Source organism: Sciurus carolinensis, chromosome 8, assembly GCF_902686445.1.
Source record: "Sciurus carolinensis chromosome 8, mSciCar1.2, whole genome shotgun sequence".
NCBI classification, from domain to species: domain Eukaryota; kingdom Metazoa; phylum Chordata; class Mammalia; order Rodentia; family Sciuridae; genus Sciurus; species Sciurus carolinensis.
The window spans coordinates 146379438-146401633 of record NC_062220.1 but is presented as its reverse complement, the minus strand read 5'-3'; the positions used below and the strand labels follow the sequence as shown (position 1 = coordinate 146401633).

Below are 22196 nucleotides of genomic sequence, written 5' to 3'. Positions count from 1 at the left end.
TCTGCCCCCATGTCTTAGGCAGGAGGTAGGAACTGAGCCATGGGGACGGGCTTGGTGGGGGGTGCCTGAGACACACTTCTATTGGAGAAGTTTAAAGTGGGAACCAGTGGTTAGGTGGGGGGGCAAGAAGGGGAAGTACATTCATTCCCCTTTGAGCTTTTGAAAGTTCACTCAGCCCCAGTCATGGTGACACATGCCTATAATCCCAGCTTGGGCGACTGAGGCAGGAGGATCACAAGTTCAAGACCAGCCTTAGCAATTTAGCAGGACCCTAAGCAATCTAGTGAGACCCTGTCTCAAAAAATAAAAAGGGCTGGAGATATGGCTCAGCGATAGAGCACCCCTGGATTCAGTTCCCAGTACCATATAAAAAGAAGTCACTGGGGTTTTGTTTTCAAGTCCTCTGGTGGGTAGAGAATTTATTTAGGTTCCTCCCAGATGTTTCCTCTGGCCTCTAGATCTAGTGGTGGGGCACAGAGTTGTCCCGGCAGATCTGGCTCCCAGGTCCCTCCTTGCCCCTCTGCTGGGGTTGTTTGTGCTGGAGGCAGGGAGGGAAGGATCTAGATTAAGCTTCACCTCCAGAAGGCAGGGAAGAGGCGGGAGAGGGCCTGTGGGTGCCAAGCTGGCCCCCTCTGTCTCTGATTTGCCAAGCTGTAGAATTTTGGAGAGGAAGGCTTTTTCTTTCCTTTATAAATTGAATTTTCATTTGTTTCCCTGCTTCTTCCTTGGGTTCCGTGGAAGTCTGAGAGGAATTCAGTGGGAGAAGTGGAAGGAAGTAGGAAGCAGGAAGGGTCCCTCCTCATATCGCCTCTCCCTTCGCCAAGACCACTGCACTCAGCCACTCAGTCCTGCTTCCTGGATATCAAGGCTGGGCCACCTGTGCAGCCTGGCTTTTGATACCTGACTGCTGACCGTCCATTCTTTCAATGATACTTCATTATGGAACAAATCAAGGGTCCCTAGTTGCCCTGGGCTGTAGCGTCAGGACCTCTGGTTGTTGTCCTGGGGCCTGCCCAGCCGTGTTGGCACGAAGGCTCTTGAAACACACAGAGGCAAAGATACGAGATGACGTGGATGTCACGTGTTCAGTCTTGTGACAAGCCATGCATTTGGACAAGGGTTCGAAGATGAAGACAGCTGAGTTAGCATGGTGGGATTAAAGATTTCAAAAGCCCAAACTTGTTTTAATATAAGTTAAAGCCAGAGGCTTGACTTGATACTGCTGAAGTCCTCTCTTGGCTTCTGGTTGGTGATTGTGTACACCTGTACCCTCCCGAAGTATTCTTTAGCTGGGTGATCATGGTCAAGTCACTGAGCCCCTCTGCTTCAGGGTCCTCTCTGGTGAACTCTGGAGGTTTCTGCCACGTCCACACGGATGAGAGAAGGACTGACTGCTAGAGGAGGATGTTGACTGTCAGTCACCCATAAACTCATCTAGTCAAAAAGCACATAAGAGCCAAAACTCTTTTTAAATGAGAGGGGGCGTGACAGATTGGGCCATACCAGCTCTGGCCTCACAGCATGGAGTAGCCCCCCACTCCTTTACTTATAGTCACACAGGTAAAGGGTCCTGGATGGAAGTGGCTGCTTCTGTGATGCACAGGATGGGGGGAGTTAGGGGAAACTATCATATAAACAGACGGTAAGCCACTCCCACAGTGTCACATATCCCTGGCGATCCGGGACAGCTCTCTGTGGCTGCTAGGTCCTGGGAGTAAGGTCTCAGTATCCATGGCTCAACCTGGTGTGATAAGGATGGCCCCTATACTAACTGTCAGATTACCGGGGAAGTGCATCGAGGAGATAGAGGCTTAGAACAGCGCCAAGCAGTCGCAGAGTTCAGCCACAACCGCATCTACAACCACAGTGGCTGCTGCCACAGTGATGGGCTTCTGGTTTTGAGCATGGTAGCCATTTCCTTTCCCTCATCTTGTTCATCAGCCCTTCCCTTCCTGTCCTTGATTCTTTTTTTAAGATTAAAAGTAATAAGATTTTGGAAGTATTAGTTTCCTGCCTGTCAAGATGAAGGTTGTTCCTGGACTGCCAGGGAACTTGCTTATGTCCAGCAGTTTTGGCCTTAGGATTTAAGGACTGAATGTTTGCAGGAAGCTTAGTGGAGAAGCTTTTCTGTCAATCAACTCTGCCACTCGCAGGTCAAGACCTTTGATTTGTGCTGGACGAGGTGGCGTACACTTGTAATTCCAGCAGCTTGGGAGGCTGAGGCAGGAGGATCACAAGTTCAAAGCCAGCCTCAGCAATTTAGTGAGGCCCTAAGCAACTTAACAAGACCCTGTCTCTAAATAAAATATAAAAAAGGGTTGGGGATGTGGCTCTGGTTAAATGCCTAGGCTTAATCCCTAGTACCAAAAAAAAAAAAAAAAAAAAAGAAAGAAAAAAGAAAAATCTTTGGTTGGTAACAGAAAGCTAATCATAAATAATAGGCTTAAGCAAAAATGGGAATATATTGGCTCATGCAGTTGAAAACTTGGGGTTTATGGACTTCAGGCATGGCTGCATCTAGGTGCCAAATCAGTTGTTCTTCATTGCCTCTCTTTTCTCTCTGTTGACTTTATTCTGAGGCAGAGTTTTCCCCTTTCTAGTTACTGCAGGAGTATATCCTCAGAGCTCTAACTTCAACAGAAAGAGGGAGATTCTTTTCAACACTTTCCCAAAAAAAACCTCAGAATGGGACCCAGCAGACTGAGTTGGGTCACATATACTCTCGATTCTATCACTTGACCAGAGCTGGTGCCCCCCTAGCCAGGGTTGAGTCATGTGTGAATCTCTGAAGCTGGTGGTGGGGTCAGCCTCACAGGGCCACCTTTCACATAGAGATGGATTCCCAGACCGAAATGGGGCTCCTGGTCTCAGAGTACAGGGATGTAAGCTCTAGGCCAGCTAAAGAGCACTTCTGACCTGGGTGGCCTTGGGACAGATGAAATACATGATGACTTCCAGCTAATATTTATCAAAAGCCAACAGTGTCCTAGATCTAGACCCTGGAGTTCAGCAGTGGACGAGAAAGACAAAACCATGCTTCCTCAAGTCAGCCAGCTTGAAGTCTTTGCCTCGTCCCATGCATTCTTTCCTGAGCTTGTTGAGACAGGGCACCTTTGCTTTCTCCTGTTAGACACAGGGTGAGGTCCCAAGAAGACAGAGGCGTGGGCTGCGTGCCCTCCTTTGTTGGAGATTTTGACCCAACCTGGAGTTTATTCAGGATAAAATGTATGGTCATTGCAAGGCCATCCCTGTGATTTTTGGTCCTTTCCTGAAAAATCAGACCAGGGCTGGAGGTGTAGTCACTGGTTGAGCACTTGGCTAGCATGCCCAAAGCCCTGGGTTCAAGCCCCAGCACCTCAGAACAAAACTAAACAAAAACTCGGAGCAGTTTTCCTCTGCCTGGAACCACTGTGTGACTTTGGGCAAATTGGTTAATTGTCATGAGCCGGCATTTTCTCATTGGCAAAATGAAATGTTTGGGACTGGTGACCATGGAGATGTGCCCCTAGTAGCACTGTCATCCAGTGACCTTCAGAGTTGGGGCCGCAGACTCAGATGCCTGTAGGGGTAAAAAAGGACATGGGACATGGCCAGCAGCCTGTCCTTGGGAAAGGCATTGGGGGATGTGAGGACTGGGGTACGCTGGCCAGTGTTTCCCTGGCCAAAGCTGCTGGGAGTTGGTGCCAGGCCTAGTACCAGGCGCTCTACCGGTGAGCTACGTATCTAGCCCGAGATTCTGGAAATTTTGATTTTTATCTGAAATCTCCTGGCTCTGGAACATTGGCCTTCTCATTCCAGTAGTTTAAAACATGGTGCATGCCAAGGAAAGCATGTCAGTGGCCAGATGTCACTCGAGAGTCGCCCTTTGCATTATTTTTGCTTTAGGGACTGTGATGGGTCTGTGCACTCTAAAGCCAGAGATCTCTTTCCTGCTCTCTCACATGGGACAGCCTTTGTCTTTGGACACTGTGAGTTTTGGTGCCCCTAAACTCAAAAGTGTTTCAAGGAGCCAGGCATGGTTGTGCACGCCCGTAATCCCAGCAGCTCAGGAGGCTGAGGCAGGAGGATCACAAGTTCAAAGCCAGCCTTGGCAACTTAGCAAGACACTAAGTAACTCAGTGAGACCCTGTCTCTAAATAAAATATAAAAAAGGACTGGGGATGTGGCTCAGGAGTTGAGTGCCCCTGAGTTCAATCCCTGATACAAAAAAAAAAAAAAAAAAAAGTATTTCAAGGAGAGAAGGTGGGGGCTGGGTATAGCTCAGTTGGTAGAGTGCTCGCCTCGCAAGCACAAGGCCCTGGGTTCAATGCCCAGCACCGCAAAACAAAAACAAACAAAAAAACAACAAAAAAGAGAGAAGATGGTAAGAGCCGACATCACTGGATCTAGTGACTGAACCAAGGTGTTGAACCTGGAATATTCCACCACTGCCTGAGCTGGTGTGGCGAAGCCTCTCAGGCTGCCCTCTGAGTCTCCCTGCAGAGGCAGCCAGCTTCTTGGAACCTCCCAGGCAGGGTGGGTGCCACGATACTGTCCTAGGGCTGCTATACCGAGTCCCGCAGCCCAGGTGGCTTAAGCAACAGAAATGTATGGTCTCATGTTCTGGAGGCTGGAAGCCGGAGATCAGAGCATTAGCTGACTTTGTTCCTTCCCTTGGCTGTGAGGGAGAGTCCCATCCTCCTTTCTCTTCCTGGCTTTTGGTGGGTGCCAGCATCTCGTCTTGTGAGCATCACCCCCTCCCTGGTCCCTGTGTGCATCTGTCTCTTTGTCCACATTTCCCCTTTTTCCTAAGGACACAGGTCCTATTAGCTTAGGGCTCACCTTGATGCTCCCATTTTTACTTAAGTATGTTTGTAAATACCGACCTCCAAGTAAGGCACATTCTGAGGAACTGAGGGCTACAACTCCAGCATATCTTTCCTGGGGGCACATGTGAACCTATGGAGAGGCCTGAGGGATGGCTGCAGCTCTGCCTAGCTGCCCCTCTGCTCCCCTCTTTGGCTTCCTATGAAGCTGTGGTCCTTCTGGCTTCCCCTCTCCTACCTGGCTCTGCTCCTGGCCTCCTTCCTGTTCCATCCACTCTCCCACCTCTTTGGCTGGGGGGCCTGTTCAAGCTGCTTCCTCTGCCTGGACCAAGTTCCTGCCCCCTTGACACCTGCTCAGCCTGTGCAACTCCAGCCGAGAAATTTCCCCAGGAGAGGCCTTCCCTCACGGGCTCCCGCCATGCTGCCCGGCACCTCCCAGGTGTGCTCATGGAATCACTGGCTTTCTTTCTTTTAAAATGCTGGTATCCTTCAGAGGCTCTTTTCTCTCCAGGGCAGAAACTACTTTTGTTTGATTTTCCTGGCGCAGAGTAAACCCTCCAGAATTGTTAGAAGAACAAAGGAACTGGGCATGGTGCACATCAGTAATCCCAGCAACTTGGGAGACTGAAGCAGGAGGATCTCAAGTTCAAGGCCAGCCTGGGCCACTTAGCCAGACCCTTCTCTCAAAATAAAAAATGAAAAGGGCTGGGGATGGACCTCGGTGGTGGAGCACTTGCTTAGCATGCGTGAGGCCCTGGGTTCAGTCCCCAGTACTGCAAAACCAACCAACCAAAATAAAAAAACCCACAAATTAATGAATGAATGTCTTTTAGGACCTCTTTGGGCCTCCAGGTGAGAGAGATGCGGCTGGCTGAGCCTGTTATCCCAAGGGAGGATGTTGTCCCTGGCCTTGGAAGGATCTTTGGGCCTGTTTTGAATTCCTTGGTTGTCCTGTAGGCCTGGGATGAGGGAACCTTGGGATCCTGAGCAGGGTGCCCCTGGGCTGGGGTCACCTCCCCAACCTACCCACTGGCTTCTTGCTGTGCTGCCGCTCCAGTGGCTCTGTCCTGGAGCTCTGTGTTTGTTGGGCAGCAGGCGAAGCTTAGAAGCAGCCCCCAGGAGATGGGAAAGCATTTCCTGGAGGCCTGTGCCACTTGGCTTCCTGGCAGAGGAAGGAACATTCTCCTGATCCTGGCTGGGGTCCGGGTCCATCTGCTGCAGCACTGGAGGGGCAGAAGGCACAGGGGTGAGGACTCAGCATTTTGTCTGACCCACACAGTTTTGCGAATGGACTTCTTACCCAGAGTCCCCTGAAATCAAATGCTCTGCTTGCTACCCGTCCCTTGCAGAGGGCCTGTCCTGCAAGCATTTTTTTTTTTTTAGGTACCAGGGATTGAACTTGGACACTCAACCACTGAGCCACATCCCCAGCCCTTTGTAATATTTTGAGACAGAGTCTCACTGAGTTGCTTAGTGCCTTGCTTTTGCTGAGACTCTTTGAACTTGAGATCCTCTTGCCTCAGCCTCCTGAGACCCTAGGATTACAGGTGTGTGCCACCATGCCTGGCTTTTGTCAGATTCTTATAGGATCTGTGACCCCCAAACATTAACGCTGGCTTAGACCCTGTGGGGCAGGAGCCATCTTGCCTGGCCGTATCCTGAGTGCCTGAGGCACTGAGGCCCATGTCTTGAGACATGGACACACCTGTCCTCCAGCACAGTGACCCCTGACCCAGGTCTGAGCTGGCACTTCTCACTCCTCCAGACCTTGAAGGCTGAGGCGATGTCAAAGGCTCTGAGGGAGGCCCAGGCCAGATGCCAGCTTGCCAAGGAGGCTGATTAAAAGCATCTTTGCTGGGGGTGGCTGGCTTGGTGTCCTTGGCCTGGAGTGGAGATCAATAAGCAATTTTTCTGTTGGCATGAAAAAAGATTCTCCCTTGACTCTCCCAGGCCCTGGAGGCCTAGTTTTCTTTTCAGGAATGCTGCAGCACTGTCAGAGGCGGCTCTGGAGAGGGGCAGGCTGCTCGCCCTGCCAGGGCTGGGAGCACACACAGGAGTGGGTGGGCTCGTGTGGGTGGTCAGTGTGTCACAGGAACATGTGGCTCACAGCCCAGTGGGTACTGGCTGAACGACTTGCTTTTGAGCACCTGACCCTGTGCCGGAAGCGGCTCACAGCGTCTGGCTCACTCGAGGCTTCTGGCCACTGGTGGGTGCCCGTTTTTGAAGATGAGACAACTGAGGCCAGCCAGGAAGAGGAGCAGCCCAAACTGTGTGACTTCAGGGTCCTGCATTCCTCTTCTGGGCAGATCATAAAAAGGATATGCAAAGTAACAGCAGCTGGGGCCGGCGAGACTCCTTCCTTTAAAAATACATTTTTGAGCCGGACGCAGTGGTGCACGCCCATAATCCCAGGGGCTCAGGAGGCTGAGGCAGGAGGATCGAGAGTTCAAAGACAGCTTCAGCAACTCTGGGAGCCCCTATCTCTAAAATACAGAAAAGTGCTGGGGATGTGGCTCAGTGGTCAAGTGACCCTGGGTTCAATTCCTGGTACCAAATGGAAATGAAATAAATAAAAATACATTTTTGAATAGCAAGTGTATGCATGTGGCACAAAAGTAAAGGTGGTGAAAAGCCATCTCCTCCCATTGTCCTCCACCCTCAAAGCAGTTATTTCTCCTTCAAACCCCTGTTTCCATTTTCTTGTGTATCTTTCCAGAAATCCACAGAGCACATGCAACATAGATGTGCCTGTGGACCTTTCCTCCTGGGCCAGCAGCAGCCACAAATGCTTTGGTTTTTCCACGAACAGTGTGTCTTGGCACTAATTCCTTTGAGGCTATATAGAGCCACCTGTCTAAAATGCATATTTTTCTCCCCGGATATAGGTACCTCATTTTATTTTCTTAGTCCCCTGTGGGTGGCATTTCAAACCATACTGCCAAAATCATCTTGTGTCTATACCATTTTCTGCATGTGGGAGGTTGCCTGTAGAGGAATACCCAGGTGCAGGTGTGCTAAATCCCAGGTGTGTGCATTTTAAATATTGACGGGTTTCCCTCCATGGGGACGGCACAGTTCACACCCCAGCAGTCACGGATGAAAGCATCCACTTCCCCACAGCTGAGCCAAATGTGCCAATCTGATAGATGACCGAAATGTGTTTTAATTTTAGTTTTATTCTTAATTTTGGTAAGATACCTGTAGCATAAAATTTACCATTTAACCATTTTTAGGTGTCTAATTTGGTGGCATTAACTATCCACTATGTTGTGTGGCCATCACCATCTAGTTTCAGAACTTTCCATCATCTGCAAAGGAAACTTTTTGTCCCCGTAGCCTGGTCACCTGCGTTCTGCTTTCTTCCTCTGCCCACTAGACTCTTGCAGGTGCCTCATGGAAAGCTTGTTTGGTGGTGCATGGTATCTTCAGGGTTCTTCTCGTAGCGTGAGTCAGTTTCCTTCCCTTTTATGGCTCTTGTGGTTCTACCACATTCTATCCATCCATCCATCGATGGCCTCTTGCGTTCTTTCCACCTTGGTGATTGTAGATTGCACTTCTCGGAACGCAGCCTCACCGTCGTTTGAATCCTGCTTTCACTTCTTCAGTGTGTTGACGACAGGGAGAGCAGTGGCTGCTGTCACACGGTGATTCTGTGCTTGACTGTTTGAGGAATCACCTAGCGACTGCACTGCAGTTTGAATTTCCACTGTCTGTAAACAAGGCTGAGCCTCTGGGTACATGGGTTTGCTGGGTTCCTTCCTCACCAACTGTGTTCATCAGTGGGGCCCACGCCAGTGCTGGAATGTGGGTGTTGCCCTCACTGCTTTTCTCCCTGGACTTCCCTGCCACGTGGCCCCACACGGGGGATGTCCCATAGATACCTCTGGAAGGAGTGCCATGAGGGCCAGGTGATGGCCCCCTGCCTCTCCATGGGATCCTCTGCTACCCTCACACCACCTCCTCTGTGTGTCATTGAGAGATGTCACTTTAGTACTTGTGCCCTCTTCTGAGCACCACTCTTGTCTGGGGATCTGGGTGATGTGCTCGCTGAGTGCCAGCGGCACCTGTGACATTTGTCCGGCAGAATTTGTCAAACATGAACTAAAGGTTAATATTCTGTCCCAGAGATGGAGAGAGTTGACAGCCGAAGGGAGCTTGTCAGTCTCTCTTTTTTAAAACATCAAGATAAGAGTTCATGTAACATTGGTATGGGTGTGTGATGCCGGGGATGGAACCCAGGGCATGCAAGCCCTTTGTCATTGAGCTGCCTCTCTAGCTCTGAAACTCAGCATTTTAAAGTGGATGGTTCAGGGGTATTTAGCACATACACAAGTTATGCAGTGGCTGCCTCTGTTTAGATCCAAAACATTTTTGTCACCCCAAAAGGAGGCCCCAACACCCATTAAGCAGCCACTCCTGATTATTACCAAGGTTCTCCTCAGCCCTAGGCAACCATTGATCTTTCTGTCTATGGATCTGCCTCTTGTAGAAATTTTGTATCAATGGAATCATACAATGCAAAGCTTTTGCTACTGACTTTTTTTTTTTTTTTTAATGTTTTAAGGTTCATCCCTGTAGCATGTGCCAGTGCTTCTTTCCTTTTTTATTTTTTATTTTTTTGGTATTGGGGTGCTTTTGCCACTGAGCTATATCCCAGGTCATTTTTATTTTTTATCTTGCTAAGTTGCTGAGGTTGCTGTGATCCTCCCTCCTCAGTCTCCAACACCCCTCCCCTGGCTCACACACCACTCTCTTGGTGTGTGTCCTTCCTCTGATAAGACTCTGACCCCCACTCTTTGGATGAGAATCATCGGCCTGAGGCTAAACCAGACCAGGCTGCTGTGTGTGCCCCTTGGGCAAATCTCTTTCTCTTCCCTGGGCCCCAGTTTCTCCATTTATAAGGCAGGAGTTATAATAGCAAACTTACAACCTAGGGTGCTATGACATCACGCTGATACATGTAAACTGTAAAGTGTGTCTGGATTGTTGCCTTGTGAAGCGTTGCAGCCTGGTGGAAATGTTTCACTTGGCCTGCCCAGCATTTTAAAATATTTGAAATAATTGCTGAACAACAACTGGGTAGAGCCAGAAGTAGCTGCCAGTTCTGCAGGGCCGGTGCTCTCTCGGAGGTTTTCTTATACTTGCTCCTCCCGGAACTGAGTTTGGACTCCTTCCTCATCGGGTGTGTGAGATGGACCCAGCAGGAGGAGGTGCAGAGATCACATCATGTCATGTTTTGCAGGATTTTTTTTCTTTTTTTTTTTTCAGGATGTGGATCCAAGGCAGAAGTCACGCCCCAGCCTTGGAGCCAGCGGGCCTTGCTGCCTGACCCTTCCTTTCTCTGCAGGTGGCACTGCTGCCGGATGGGAGTGCCCAGATCTGTTGGATGAAGTGGCTGTGCACACCATGTCATCATGTGTCTCTAGCCAGCTCAGCAGTGACCAGGCCGCCCCCCAGGATGAGCTGGGGGGCGGGGGCAGCAGCAGCGAAGGCCAGAAACCCTGTGAGGCCCTACAGGGCCTCTCATCCTTGAGCATCTGCTTGGGCATGGAGTCCTTCATCGTGGTCACCGACTGTGAGCCAGGCGGTGCTGTGGACCTCGGCTTGGCCCGGGACCAGCCCCTGGAGGCCGATGGCCGAGAGGCCCCTCTCAATGCTTCGGGGCCCCAGGTCCGGTCCCACCTCTCGGGTCGCAAGCTATCCCTGCAGGAACAGTGCCAGGGTGGGCCAGTGGCCAGCAGCAGCCTGGACATGAATGGCCGCTGTGTCTACCCGTCCCTGCCCCACTCGCCTGTCAGCTCCCCGCAGTCCTCACCACGGCTGCCCCGGCGGCCCACTGTGGAGTCTCACCACGTCTCCATCACAGGGATGCAGGTGCGTGAGCTGGCCATCCCCCGTCTCCTTGTCAGGCTGGGCTCCCCAGAAGGATTCTGTTGCAACCCTGGAACTGGAGGGAACCCCAGGAAACTCTGGCAGGGTGGCGGGGAGTGAGTCAGCCGCGGAAGGAAGGAAGTCAGCACAGGCCTATGGGGCCAGCGGCAGCGGAGCCCTGGTCACAGCAGCCCACAGCCTCAGCGGCCTGCCTGGCGATGAGGGAGCCCCAAGTGTTCATGCTCAAACCGCCATCCGTCATTGCGAGGACCGCTAGGATGGGGGGGGCGATGTGTGTGGGTGTGACCAGACAGCTCCAGGGCCAGGGGGCTCCCTCAAAGAGAGGCAGGCGCTGGGCGTGTGCCGGGCACAGGAGTGTGTGCTTCTGCAGGAGGCCCTGGTCTGTTCCCAGCCCGGGGCAGGGGGCAAATGTGCAGGTGCAGATATGGTGGGTCCCGAGAGCTCCCTGGCCCAACAGCAGACCCGCTGCTGCAAGTTTGAAGCAGGCAGAGTTCAGCACTTGAGCAGCATCTCATGTGATCCTCGGCACAGCATCAGGGAGGGGGGTCCAGACTCGCACTCCTGCCGAGGTTCCTGGGGCCCTGTGATCTGCCCTGACCCTTCTCCCACCCCACCTCCTGCCGTTCTGCTGCTGGCTCACCAAGGCCAGCTCCATCCAACGTCCTTGTCTAAACTGGTGTCCCTCCCGGAGCAGCCCAGCCCACTCTCCTGTGGCCCTGCGGCTCCTCAGCTTCTCATGACCTTGTATGTTTCTTGGTTATTTACCGCCTGTTTCCCCACAAGCGGAGTGCAGGCTCCCTCACCACTGTGTCTTCAGCAGCTAACCCAGGCACTGGTACACAGTAGGAACTTGAAAATACCTGTATTAAGAATGAAGAATCTGGGCTGGGGATGTAACTCAGTTGGTAGAGTGCTTGCCTCACAAGCACAAGGCCCTGGGTTCAATCCCCAGTACCACAAAAAAAAAAAAAAAAAAAAAAGTAAATGAAGAATCTGGTCGCAGTGCTGCACGAAGACCTGTAATCCCAGCAGCTCGGGAGGCTGAGGCAGGAGGATCGTGAGTTCAAAGCCAGCCTCAGCAACTTAGCAAGGCACTAAGCAACTCAGTGAGACATTGTCTCTAAATAAAATATAGAAAAGGGCTAGGGAGGTGGCTCAGTGGTTAAGCACCCCTGGGTTCAATTCCTAGTACCAAAAAAAAGAATGAATGAAAGCTACCATGTAATCCCAGTGTCTTGGGGGGCTGAGGCAGGAGCCAGCTTAGGCAATTTAGTGAGAACTTGTCTCAAACAGTAAAAAGTGCTAGGGATGTAGCTCAGTGGTAGAGCATCCCTGGGTTCAATCCCTACTACTACAACAAGAAAAAAAATTTGACTTAGGAGGAAACTCAAAATTGGCTGATTTTGAAGGGGCAACAAGCCTATAGGGACTGCATTTTGAAGGCTGGATGGAACTTTCGTAAGATGTGTACATAGGAAGCTCAGTGTAGGAAATTTGCAGCCTGAGCAAAGGCCCTGGGGAGAAAGGCATTATGCGGGGGAGTCAGGAGTTTAGTTAACTGCAAGTTCTCTCCAGTGACTTCTGCCTACCTCCCACTGGCCAAAACACAGCCACATGGCCACCCTAAGCTGTAAGAGGCTGGAAGTGAAGTTGGTCAGATGGGACATTGCTACCCAGAGCTCTGTTTATGAGGAGGAAAGGGGAGACTAGCGTTTGGTGGGCAATTAGGTGACTCTGGCAAGGCCAGAGCTTCAAGGGGCCTCAAAGGCCAGGCTGTGGAGTCAGCCTGCAGCTGGGAAGCAGCAGCAAGCCAGGACTATGAGGTTGGAATGGACTCTTGGGACTGCCTGTCACATCCTTCCAGGGCTCAGGAATGAAAGCAACTCAGGGGAGGAACCTGGAAGCAGCCTGAGCCAGTGGGAGGGCTCTGTGAGCCCTGGCGGTGACCCGGCAGGCCAGAAGATGCAGGTGCCATCGTGGTACCCTCTCATGAGAAAAGGAGGTTGAGAAATGGTGTGGGTGTGCCACTGCTCGTGGCCCCAGCCCCTCCTCAAGTGATACTGCTTTCCACAGGGTAGTACCACCAAAGAAAGGCTTGGAGTTTACATGCCAAACTTGTATCGAAGTTCCTGAAAAGGCTTAGAATCACGAGGGAGGAGAGTGAAGGGTGAAATCAAAAGCTGCATATTTCAAGTGTACAAAAATTAGTTTTGAGCCAGGTGCGGTGGTGCACGTCTGTAATCCCAGTGACTCTAGAGGCTGAGGCAGGAGGATCGCAAGTTCAAAGCCAGCCTCAGCAACTTAGCAAGACCCTAAGCAACTCGGTGAGACCCTGTCTGTAAAATAAAATATAAAAAAGACTGAGGATGTGACTCAGTGGTTAAATGCCCCAGGGTTCAATTCCGTACCAAAAAATAAAGAAAGTTGTTACTTGACTTCACTTGTGAAACCATCAATACTACAAGTCATTTTGGGCTTCTCCGAAGCGCATAACGGTCCCTTCCCGACTTCTCATTTCCCAGGTAGCTGGTGATCTGCTCTTTTATCATCAGAGATTCATTTGCAAGTTCTATAATTTCATATAAGTGGGATCATTTAGTATGCACTCTTTTTAGCTTAGTTTCTTTCCCAGCATGGTTTTGTGATTTATCCATGTTGCTGTGGATAGCGACGGTCCCCATAGCTGCAGTTCAGCCAACCTGGTATGCCGAAAGAAAAAAGTACACTTGTACTCAGTCTGTACTGTCCTCCCCCGCCTTGTCATTATTTCCTAAGTAATACCATATGACAACTACTTACATAGCATTTACATTGCATTAAACATAAGCAATGTAGAGATGATTTAAAGCATAAGAAAGGGACATCAGGAAGTTGTATGCAAATACTATGCCATTTTATACAGGGGACTTTTGCATCTGCAGATTTCAGTATCTGCAGGGGGTCCTAGAACCAATCTCTTGTGGGTACTGAGGGACAACTGGATCAGTAGTTGGTGCCTTTTTTTTTTTTTTTTTGGGTGCTGGGGATCGAACCCAGGGCCTTGTGCTTACAAGGCAAGCACTCTACCGACTGAGCTATCTCCCCAGCCCCAGTTGGTGCCTTTTTATGCCATATTCTTCCGTTGTATCAATGAGGCACCGTTTGTGCATTTGCCTGTTGGACGTTTGGATTGCTTCCAGTTTTTGACTTTTACCTGTAAACCTGTTATGAACATTTACATATAGTCTTTGTAAACATGTTCTCATTTCCCTTGGGTAAATACCCAGGAGCAGAATGTCTGGTAGTTGTGGGTTAAGAAACCACCAAATGGTTTTCCAAAGAAGTCACACCATTTGACTTTCCACTTGTGGCGCCTAAAGGTTTGGTCTGCTCTGCGTTCTTGCTAAGACGTGGTCTGGTCAGTTTGATTTTCGCCAGCCTCTTCTGTGTGATTTTCCTGTGCATTTCCCTGATGACTAATGATCTTCTCATGTGCTTATTGACCACTTGTTTTTCTTCTTTGGGGAAATTTCTGTTCAAACTTTTGCCCGTTTTTTAAATTGGGTTGTTGGACTTAGTCATAAGGTTTTTTTTTTTTTTTTTGCTTGTTTTGCTATGCTGGGAATGGAACAGAGGGCCTTGTGGTAGGTAAGCGCGCCAAGCCACATCCCAGCCCAGAATCCAGAGTTCCTTTACCTTGGATCCACTGCTTGTCTAATACACGTGTGATGAATCATTCCTCACAGCCAGCGTGGGCCCTGGCTTTTCTTTTTCTTTCTTTTTTTTTCTCCCAGTTCTTGGGGTGGAAACCTGGACCTCACATGCTAGGCGGGTGCTCTACTGAGCTTTAAATAGTGTCTTGAGGTACAAAATCTTTGACTTTGGTGAAGTCCAGTGTATCATTTGTTTACTTCTGTGTTTTGTATTTTTTTGTTTGATCTAAGAAACCTTTGTCTACCTCCAAGATTGCAGAGATTTTCTTTTCTTGTATCCCTTTGCATTTCTGCAGGACAATGTAGGCATGATAGCTTTTTTTTTTGGTACTGGGGATTGAACTCAAGGGTGTTTTACCACTGAGCTATATCCCCAGCCCTTTTTATTAATTTTATTTTATTTTTTTATTTTGAGACAAGGTCTTGCTAAGTTGCTGAGGCTGGCCTCAAATTTGCAGTCCTCTTGCCTCAGCCTCCCAAGTCACTGGGATTATAGGTATATGCCACCACACCTGACACATGAGTACTTTTTAATTTAAAATTTAATTTTTTTTTTTTTTTTTTTTTTTTTTTTTTTTAAGATTTTCATCTACCTTTATTTTTCTGATCAAGGGCTCAGCCTGTAAATATATGCTGTACCAGCAGGCATTTAAATGGCATACACTGCTGCAATTCTAGCTAATAGATATAAAAGTAAAAGTTTAAATGATTGCATCATTTAAAAAAAGAGTTTTCATCCACAGAGAGGACTGAGACTATTGTACTCAGCAAGACTTGCAGTGAAATATATATTTTTTTTTTTTTTTGTTTTTTTTTTCTTTTTATTGTAAACAAATGGGATACATGTTGTTTTTCTATTTGTACATGGCGTAAAGGCATACCATTTGTGTAATCATAAATTTACATAGGGTAATGTTGTTTGATTCATTCTGCCATTTTTTCCCTTCCCCCCCTCCCCTCCCACCCTTCCCCTCCATCTGGGCTGGGTTTTGTCTCAGCAGTAGATTGCTCACCTACTGGGTTCGATCCTCAGCATCATATAAATAAATAAAAATAAAGGTGTCCATCTACAACTTAAAAAAAAGTAAAATAAATAAAATTTACTTTTTGAAAGTGGAAATGATCTTTTCAATAACAGGCATTAGAAGACTGCTTATTATATGATTACCTTGCCCCCACCTGTTTTTTCTTTTTTGGTGCACTGAGCTGCACCCTGGACTGTGTGATCATAGTTGGACAAAGCCAACAATGAGGAGGATCTGTGTCAGGATAGTGGTCACTCTGGACAGGGGTGGCCAGCAGGAAGGCATTTCTGGGGCGTTGGGAGTGTTTATTTTGTTCATTTGGATCCTGGTTGGGTGTGTGTATATTTAGTTTGTGGAAAATGTATCTGTTGCAAACCTAGAATTTATTTCCCTTGTCTCTACTTTTTTTCTAGGACTGTGTGCAGCTGAATCAGTACACGCTAAAGGACGAAATCGGAAAGGTAAATACCCCAGCAGCTGGGCTGGTTTTCCACCTCAACCAGGGACGTTTCAAACATTGTGGAGGGAGCTTAGCAGAGTGGGAAGCGGAGAGGATTCTTTGGTGGCAAGGCTGGTGGGGTGGGGCAGATTTGGTCATTAATGGTTTAGTGTTTATTTTTTTTTGTATCTTAAAATTAAATATGAGGACTGGGGATATAGATCAGTTGGTAGAGTGCTTGCCTGTCAAGCACAGGCCCTGGGTTCAATTCCCAACATTGCAAAGAAAAAAAAAGTTAAATATGTTTCTGCAAAAGCTCAGAAAGCTTCCAGAGCAATCCCATATGGCTGTGGTGATGGTACGCACCACATGAGTGGATTTTTTTCCCCCTTAAGTTACTCTCACATCTTTATTTTTCTTTCGTTTCAACCAGTGAGCAGTATTATTGCAGGGTCAGAAGCCCAAATGCCAGTAGAAAACAGGTTAGTGATATAAGTGGGCGTGGCATGTGGGTGGAAGGTAGTAGGGAGCAGCGAGGACTATGGCGAACCATTCAGTTATGGAAACGAGGGCCCTGTGAGCAAGGCAGGCTAGGTACGAGAGTGGGGAGCGGTGAGGTCTGTGGTGAACTGTTATGGAAATGAGATCTATATATGGTTAGACCTCCCGATTTTTTTTTTTTTCCAAAAGAAACCAGAAATATGGGTTTTTATATAAAATCTTCAAATGTTGTCAATTAATTCAAACTTTGCAAAAACTACAGGTCCAACAAAATACAGTTATAGGGCACATTTGACCAGTAGGCTGTGGTTTGCAAGCTGGTGTTAGGTTCCTCATTGTGCAGCAGTGTCACGGGCTTCTCCCTTCGCCCAGGGCTCCTATGGCGTGGTCAAGTTGGCCTACAATGAAAACGACAACACGTACTATGTGAGTGTCCCCCCACCCTCCACCCCCTGCCCACAGCAGAGCCCTCTTCCCTGTGCTCAGCTCCTGGGAAGGGTAAGGGATCCAGTGACTCACTTTCTTAGGGCATTCAGAAGGAAGCCGTGTGCCCGTGTTACAGAGGGGAGGTGAAGTGATGCGTTCCTGCCTCCTCCGTGGCACTGGGCACAGGGCAGTAGCTGGACGGACTGCCCTGTGGCCAGGCTTTGGAGTTGGCCCAGGGTGGTTTGCACCTGGCTCTGACAGGTGCCAAGTGTATGTCCTTGGAAGAGGTGTTCCTTGGCCCTTGGTTCCCCCGTGTACAGCAGCCATCGTACCCCTCGCCATCACTGCAGCCGCTCGAGTTTTGATTTGGGGCGGGGAGTCAAAGGCTTGGACCCTCTCGGTTGATGAGCTCACTGCGGTGTCCCAAGGCTGCCATGGCACCAGGAGGTTGGGCAGGCCTTGGTGTGGAGGGAAGCTTCCCTCACCCTGCTGCCTCGCAGCTTTACCTGGAGCTGGAGTCTTGTCTTCTGCAGGCGATGAAGGTGCTGTCCAAAAAGAAGCTCATTCGCCAGGCCGGCTTTCCACGTGAGTGCGGTGGGCTGGGGCCTGTGTTCTGAGCTGCAGGGCTGGGACAGCACGGGGCAGAGCCCACAGAACGGTGTTCCCTGAAGACACCCCTCCCTCCCAGGGCTTCCCTGGAGACAGTGCTGGGCCTCCTGCTGACGTTCTGTATTCGTTTTCATTTAAGAGTATTTACGAAAGTCATGTGGGTGTTTCGTGAGCTTTCCCATCACTGTGACATGATCTGTGCTTTGATTCTGAGTCTTCACATCCTGTGACCTTGTCACTGGCATTCACTGCAGGCCAAGCAGTGAGCCAGTGGCAAAGTGTTTTCTTTCCTCTCCTTGACCTTTACTTCCTTTCCGCTCCTGGTCTCTGTGTATCTGCTATTTCCATGAATCAGGGAGGTGAAGGATGATGTATGCGTCCATTTCATGAAGTGGGAAAACCAAGTCCCAGAGGGGGAGTGATGGACTTACCCTGGGATATTGAGGTAGCTGGGCAGGGCCTGTGATCTCAGTGACTACTGCTCCTCTTGATGCTGCTTGGGGCTTGTGACAGGAAGGACAGGATTACTGAATTCTTACTGAATTCCAGCAGCAGAGACAGAAGAGAAGGCTGTTTAAAGCTGCTCCAGCCCTGCTGAGGTCTTCCTCTCTGCAGGGGAGTCGCCCTGACCCAGGCTGCCTTGTGTCTCCTCCAGGACGCCCCCCACCCCGAGGTACTCGGCCTGCTCCTGGAGGCTGCATCCAGCCCCGCGGCCCCATTGAGCAGGTGTACCAGGAAATTGCCATCCTGAAGAAGCTGGATCACCCCAACGTGGTGAAGCTGGTGGAGGTGAGGTGGGGGTGTGGAGGGGGCAGTGAGGGAGGGGCATCGAGGGCCAGCCTCGCTTTGTGAATTCCCAGATGCCTCATCACTGGTTTTCAGGGAGAACCAGGTCACACCACCCAGCCCAGCGTTCTGCAGAGCCAAGCAATCTTTTGCTTCAGGCTCTCTCACAGTTGTTACTGTTGCTCACCCTCCTTACTCCCATTTTACAGATGGAGAAATAGAGGTTGAGGGCCGCTCAGGCTTGCCCTTGCTCATGTCTGTCTCTGAAGCTGTCTCCCTTTCTACTACCCCAACTATGGGTAGTTGTGCAAAAGCAGCCACACGGTTATGTAAATTCCAATAAAACCTTATTTACAGAAGCAGATGTAGGCTGTATTTGGCCTGCAGACTGACCTTTGCCGACCCCAACTGCAGATCAGCAGTGCTCATAATCTTAATCTCAAGACTCCTTTATGAGTTTAAAAATAATGGCTTTCCCCATAGCCATTATGGGCTTCCTTGTAGAGTACTTGAACTTCTTACATGACATTGATTTCCCTGTGTGAGCACTTAGAGAGACAGAAGGGGAAACCTCTGATCTCTTCCAGCCAGAACATGGCACAGAACCACTTCTACCACATTCCATGGGTCAAAACTGTCACAGAACCTGCCAGATTTCAAAGGAGGGAACTTAGTGAAGTATAAGAGAGGAAAGTTGTTGAACTGTGAAGTAAATCCTACCCTCTATTATAAAAGCTTTCCCTTGATATTGACCTAGTCTGTAATAATGCGTTAAAATACAATCCAAATAGAGACCCTGGACCATCTTTTTAGGCAAAGAGCCTACACACTAAGAGATACCACCTATGTAATAATTAAAGAGCTTGACGAGGGGCTGGAGTCGTGGCTCAGTGGTAGAGCGCTTGCCCGGCATGCGCGAGGCCCTGGGCTTGATCCTCAGCACCACATATATAAATACATTAAAAGATCCCTTGACAACTTAAAGAAATATTTAAAAAATAAAATTAAAAAATAAAGAACTTGATGAAGATTTCAAGCATCTTTGTGAATAAAAGAGGTTGTAGCTCCTCCAGCTTCTCCAGCTGTGCTCCATCTTATGACCATAGGATCCCAAAACAAGATTCTACTCTTGCTGGTTATAAAAGATGAGATGTGGAGCAGAATTAAAGCGGGCGGCTCCCAGTACTCCCCTGGCTGATAGCACTCCTCTTCAGCTGAAGAGAGAACTTTGCAAAAAGGATTGGTACTTGGGTACCATGACAAAGTGAAGGAGGATCTCACTGGGAAAGAGATGCCCAAGATGCTGCAGGTGGCAAAATTGAGAGCCGCCCAGAGAAAGCGGAAGATCCATATGTGGACTCCTCTGATGGAAAACGCTTGAGAGAAGGGCGAGAAAATGAGACGCAGCCAAATGCCTCTGAAAACAAAATTGAACTGAGAAATAATAATTCAAGTACATGCAGTAGTGAAAATGAAAAAAAATTTTAAAAATAATAATTGAAGAGGGGCTGGGGTCACAGTGCAGTGACAGAGCACTTGCCTAGCAGGTGTGGGGCACTGGGTTCAATCCTTAGCACCACATAAAAATAAACAAAAATAAAGGCATTGTATCCATCTACAACAACAAAAATGTAAAAAAAATTGAAGACCCCAAATCACTGTGGCCTAAGCAGATTGTATTTATTCATACTTACCACATAAGAATGTAAACTGAGACATTTAAAAACTGTTTATGAATTCATTTAAAAACAGCAATAATTTTGCCAGGTGCTCTGGCACACCTTGTAATCCCAACAACTTGGAGGCTGAGGCAGGAGGATCACAAAGTTGAGGCTAGCCTCAACAACCTTAGTGAGACCCTGTCTCAAAATGAAAAAACAAAAGGGACTGGGGGTATAACTTAGTGGTAGAGTGCCCCGGGCTCAGTCCCTGGTGCGACAAACAACAGCAACAAAAAACAGTAATCCTGTCCTATATGAACACGAGTAATGTATTTTTATGAAAATATTTTCTGGAACAAAAAAGACAAGTGACATGGTTTCTTATCTTTGCATGTTTTTTAAGTGATGTTTGGCGTAGCAAGAGCCACCTGGATTCTCGAGGCTGCTGCTGTGGCAGTACTCGCCTTGGCGCCTGGAAACGCCTTGTGTGCTAGGGAGGGTGCGGGTGAGGACAGACCACACTGCCTTAGCTTAAGTGAAAACAGCTTTCACTTAGTAGGCTCCCTGAACGTGCCTTGGGAATCCCCAGAGGGCCCCGGGTCACATGTGGGGTACCCGGCATCTTGTGAACTGGGTGCAGTAAGGTGCTGTGGGCCGGGAGGTGTGCAGCAGAGCAGCCGGCTCAGCCTGGAGGGCTGGGGAGGCTCCTCAGAGGAGGCCATGTCAGGGGTGGCTCTGGCTGTTCCCAGTTGGAGACAGGGAAGAGCATTGTGGGCGGGGTGGTGAGGAGGGAGAAATATCGTGTGCAAAGGGCTGAGGCCTCTGGGGAGCGCTTCCTGGCCTTTGGTAGGTGGGAGGCCACTATCACACCTTGCCCGTGGCCCACACAGACCCTGAACCCAAGGTGAGCAAGGCCTGGGTCTGACTTGCCCACAGGGTGGGGCACAGGGCTCCAGATGGGCCGCCCGGCTCTGCCTGGGTGCATCCCTTTCCGTCTTGCCTGCTGAGCTCTGTGCTCTCGACTCCAATGCTGGAATTGTCCATCTTAGAGGAAGCCCCGGGGGCATGTGGTGTGCAAGTGATGCTGAGTCCTGCAGGACCTCCCTGCTCCCCACTGTCCTGTGGTGTCTGGTCTCTGCCTAACGAGACTCTGCCAGTCTGGTGGCTTGTTTATTCATCAGGTGTCTCCTGAGCACCTACAACATGCCCAACCCTGTATGGGACACCACTGACATAATCAGGTGGTCACACCTGTGCTTGTCCATCAAGGGAGGCAGTTCTCGACAGGGCAACGTGTTTCCTGCTGGGCTGGGGAGGGATAAGGCCACCTCATGGAGGTGCCAGTGGAGCCTGGATGGGATCTGAATTTCATCCTGAAGGCCAGTCTGTGTCTCCTGGGGGTGGACTGGATTCTCACCCACATGTGCCACAGTGCACAGAGGAGGGTCTGCCGCTCCCTGTGGTAACCTCCTGTCTGGGTGTTTGGGACCCTAGAGGACTGGGCGGGGGTGCTTACTCTGTGGGTAGCTGTTTGGCTCTTGAACTTAGGATTTCTCCCATGCCTTCCATCTGCTTCCTCCTGCTCATGTCTGTTCTCTCTGTCCTCTCCCCTGCCCTGCTCTGTGTCCTGGCTTGTTCCTGGTGGCTGTGCCAACAGGTCCTGGATGACCCCAATGAGGACCATCTGTACATGGGTAAGAGATCCCTTTCCTTCTGCTCCTCTCACTTAGGCAGTTGCACCTGCCAGTGCCCAGGTGTCCTTTCAAGGCAGCCATGCCCCAGCCATGTCCTACCAAAGACAGCTCCTCCTTTCCTGGTCCAGCTGGACCCTGCAGTGAGCCCTACAGAAGGCCACATCCCTGGCTCAGAGCAGGAGGTGGAAGGGAATTCTTGCCGAGACTATTAAAATCCGCATCTCCTATTCATTTGCAAATCTTTATTGAACACCTACTATATGCTGAGTGCTCTTCTAGGCACAGAGGATTCTGGGGGAAGTAAGAACAAGGAGGCCCCTGGTCTCATGTAGTCAGGGAAGACAGTGTCAACAAATAGACAAACCAGAGGACTTCAGGTGCTTTGAGGGAGATCAGGGTGATCTGAGAGAGAGTGGTGGACAGGCCACTCAGTACTTGAGTGTCAAGGACATAGCCCTGTTACATTTGGGGAATGGCATTCCAGACAGAGGGAACAGCTGGTGGAAAGGCCCTGAGGCTGCAAGAGCTTAGCATGTTCAAGAAAAACGTGGCTGTGTCTGAGTAGAAGGAGGAGAGGCATTTGGGGGCCTTAGTCAGGGGGACCAAAGGTTTCAAGTACTGGACACAGAAATAAAAGGACTCGGTGTGTCCTCAGAGACCCCATTA

General features: G+C 49.5%; 1 protein-coding gene across 12 annotated transcripts in view; it reads left to right on the top strand.

Moving 5' to 3' along the window:
* Nucleotides 1-22196, top strand: part of Camkk2 (calcium/calmodulin dependent protein kinase kinase 2) — a 60479-nt gene that overhangs the window by 4437 nt on the left and 33846 nt on the right. For 9 of the 12 annotated variants that reach the window (XR_007109737.1, XM_047560184.1, XM_047560181.1 and 6 more), the window contains 6 exons: nucleotides 10074-10679; nucleotides 15828-15875; nucleotides 16727-16780; nucleotides 17314-17365; nucleotides 18045-18178; nucleotides 21494-21530. Coding sequence is in view for 11 of the 12 variants with exons in the window: in XM_047560184.1 (XP_047416140.1) it covers nucleotides 10212-10679; nucleotides 15828-15875; nucleotides 16727-16780; nucleotides 17314-17365; nucleotides 18045-18178; nucleotides 21494-21530 (793 nt within the window). In the remaining variant the exon portion in view is untranslated. The remainder of the gene's footprint in view (nucleotides 1-10073; nucleotides 10680-15827; nucleotides 15876-16726; nucleotides 16781-17313; nucleotides 17366-18044; nucleotides 18179-21493; nucleotides 21531-22196) is intronic. The other 3 variants (XM_047560176.1, XM_047560178.1, XM_047560179.1) reach the window with 1 other exon arrangement.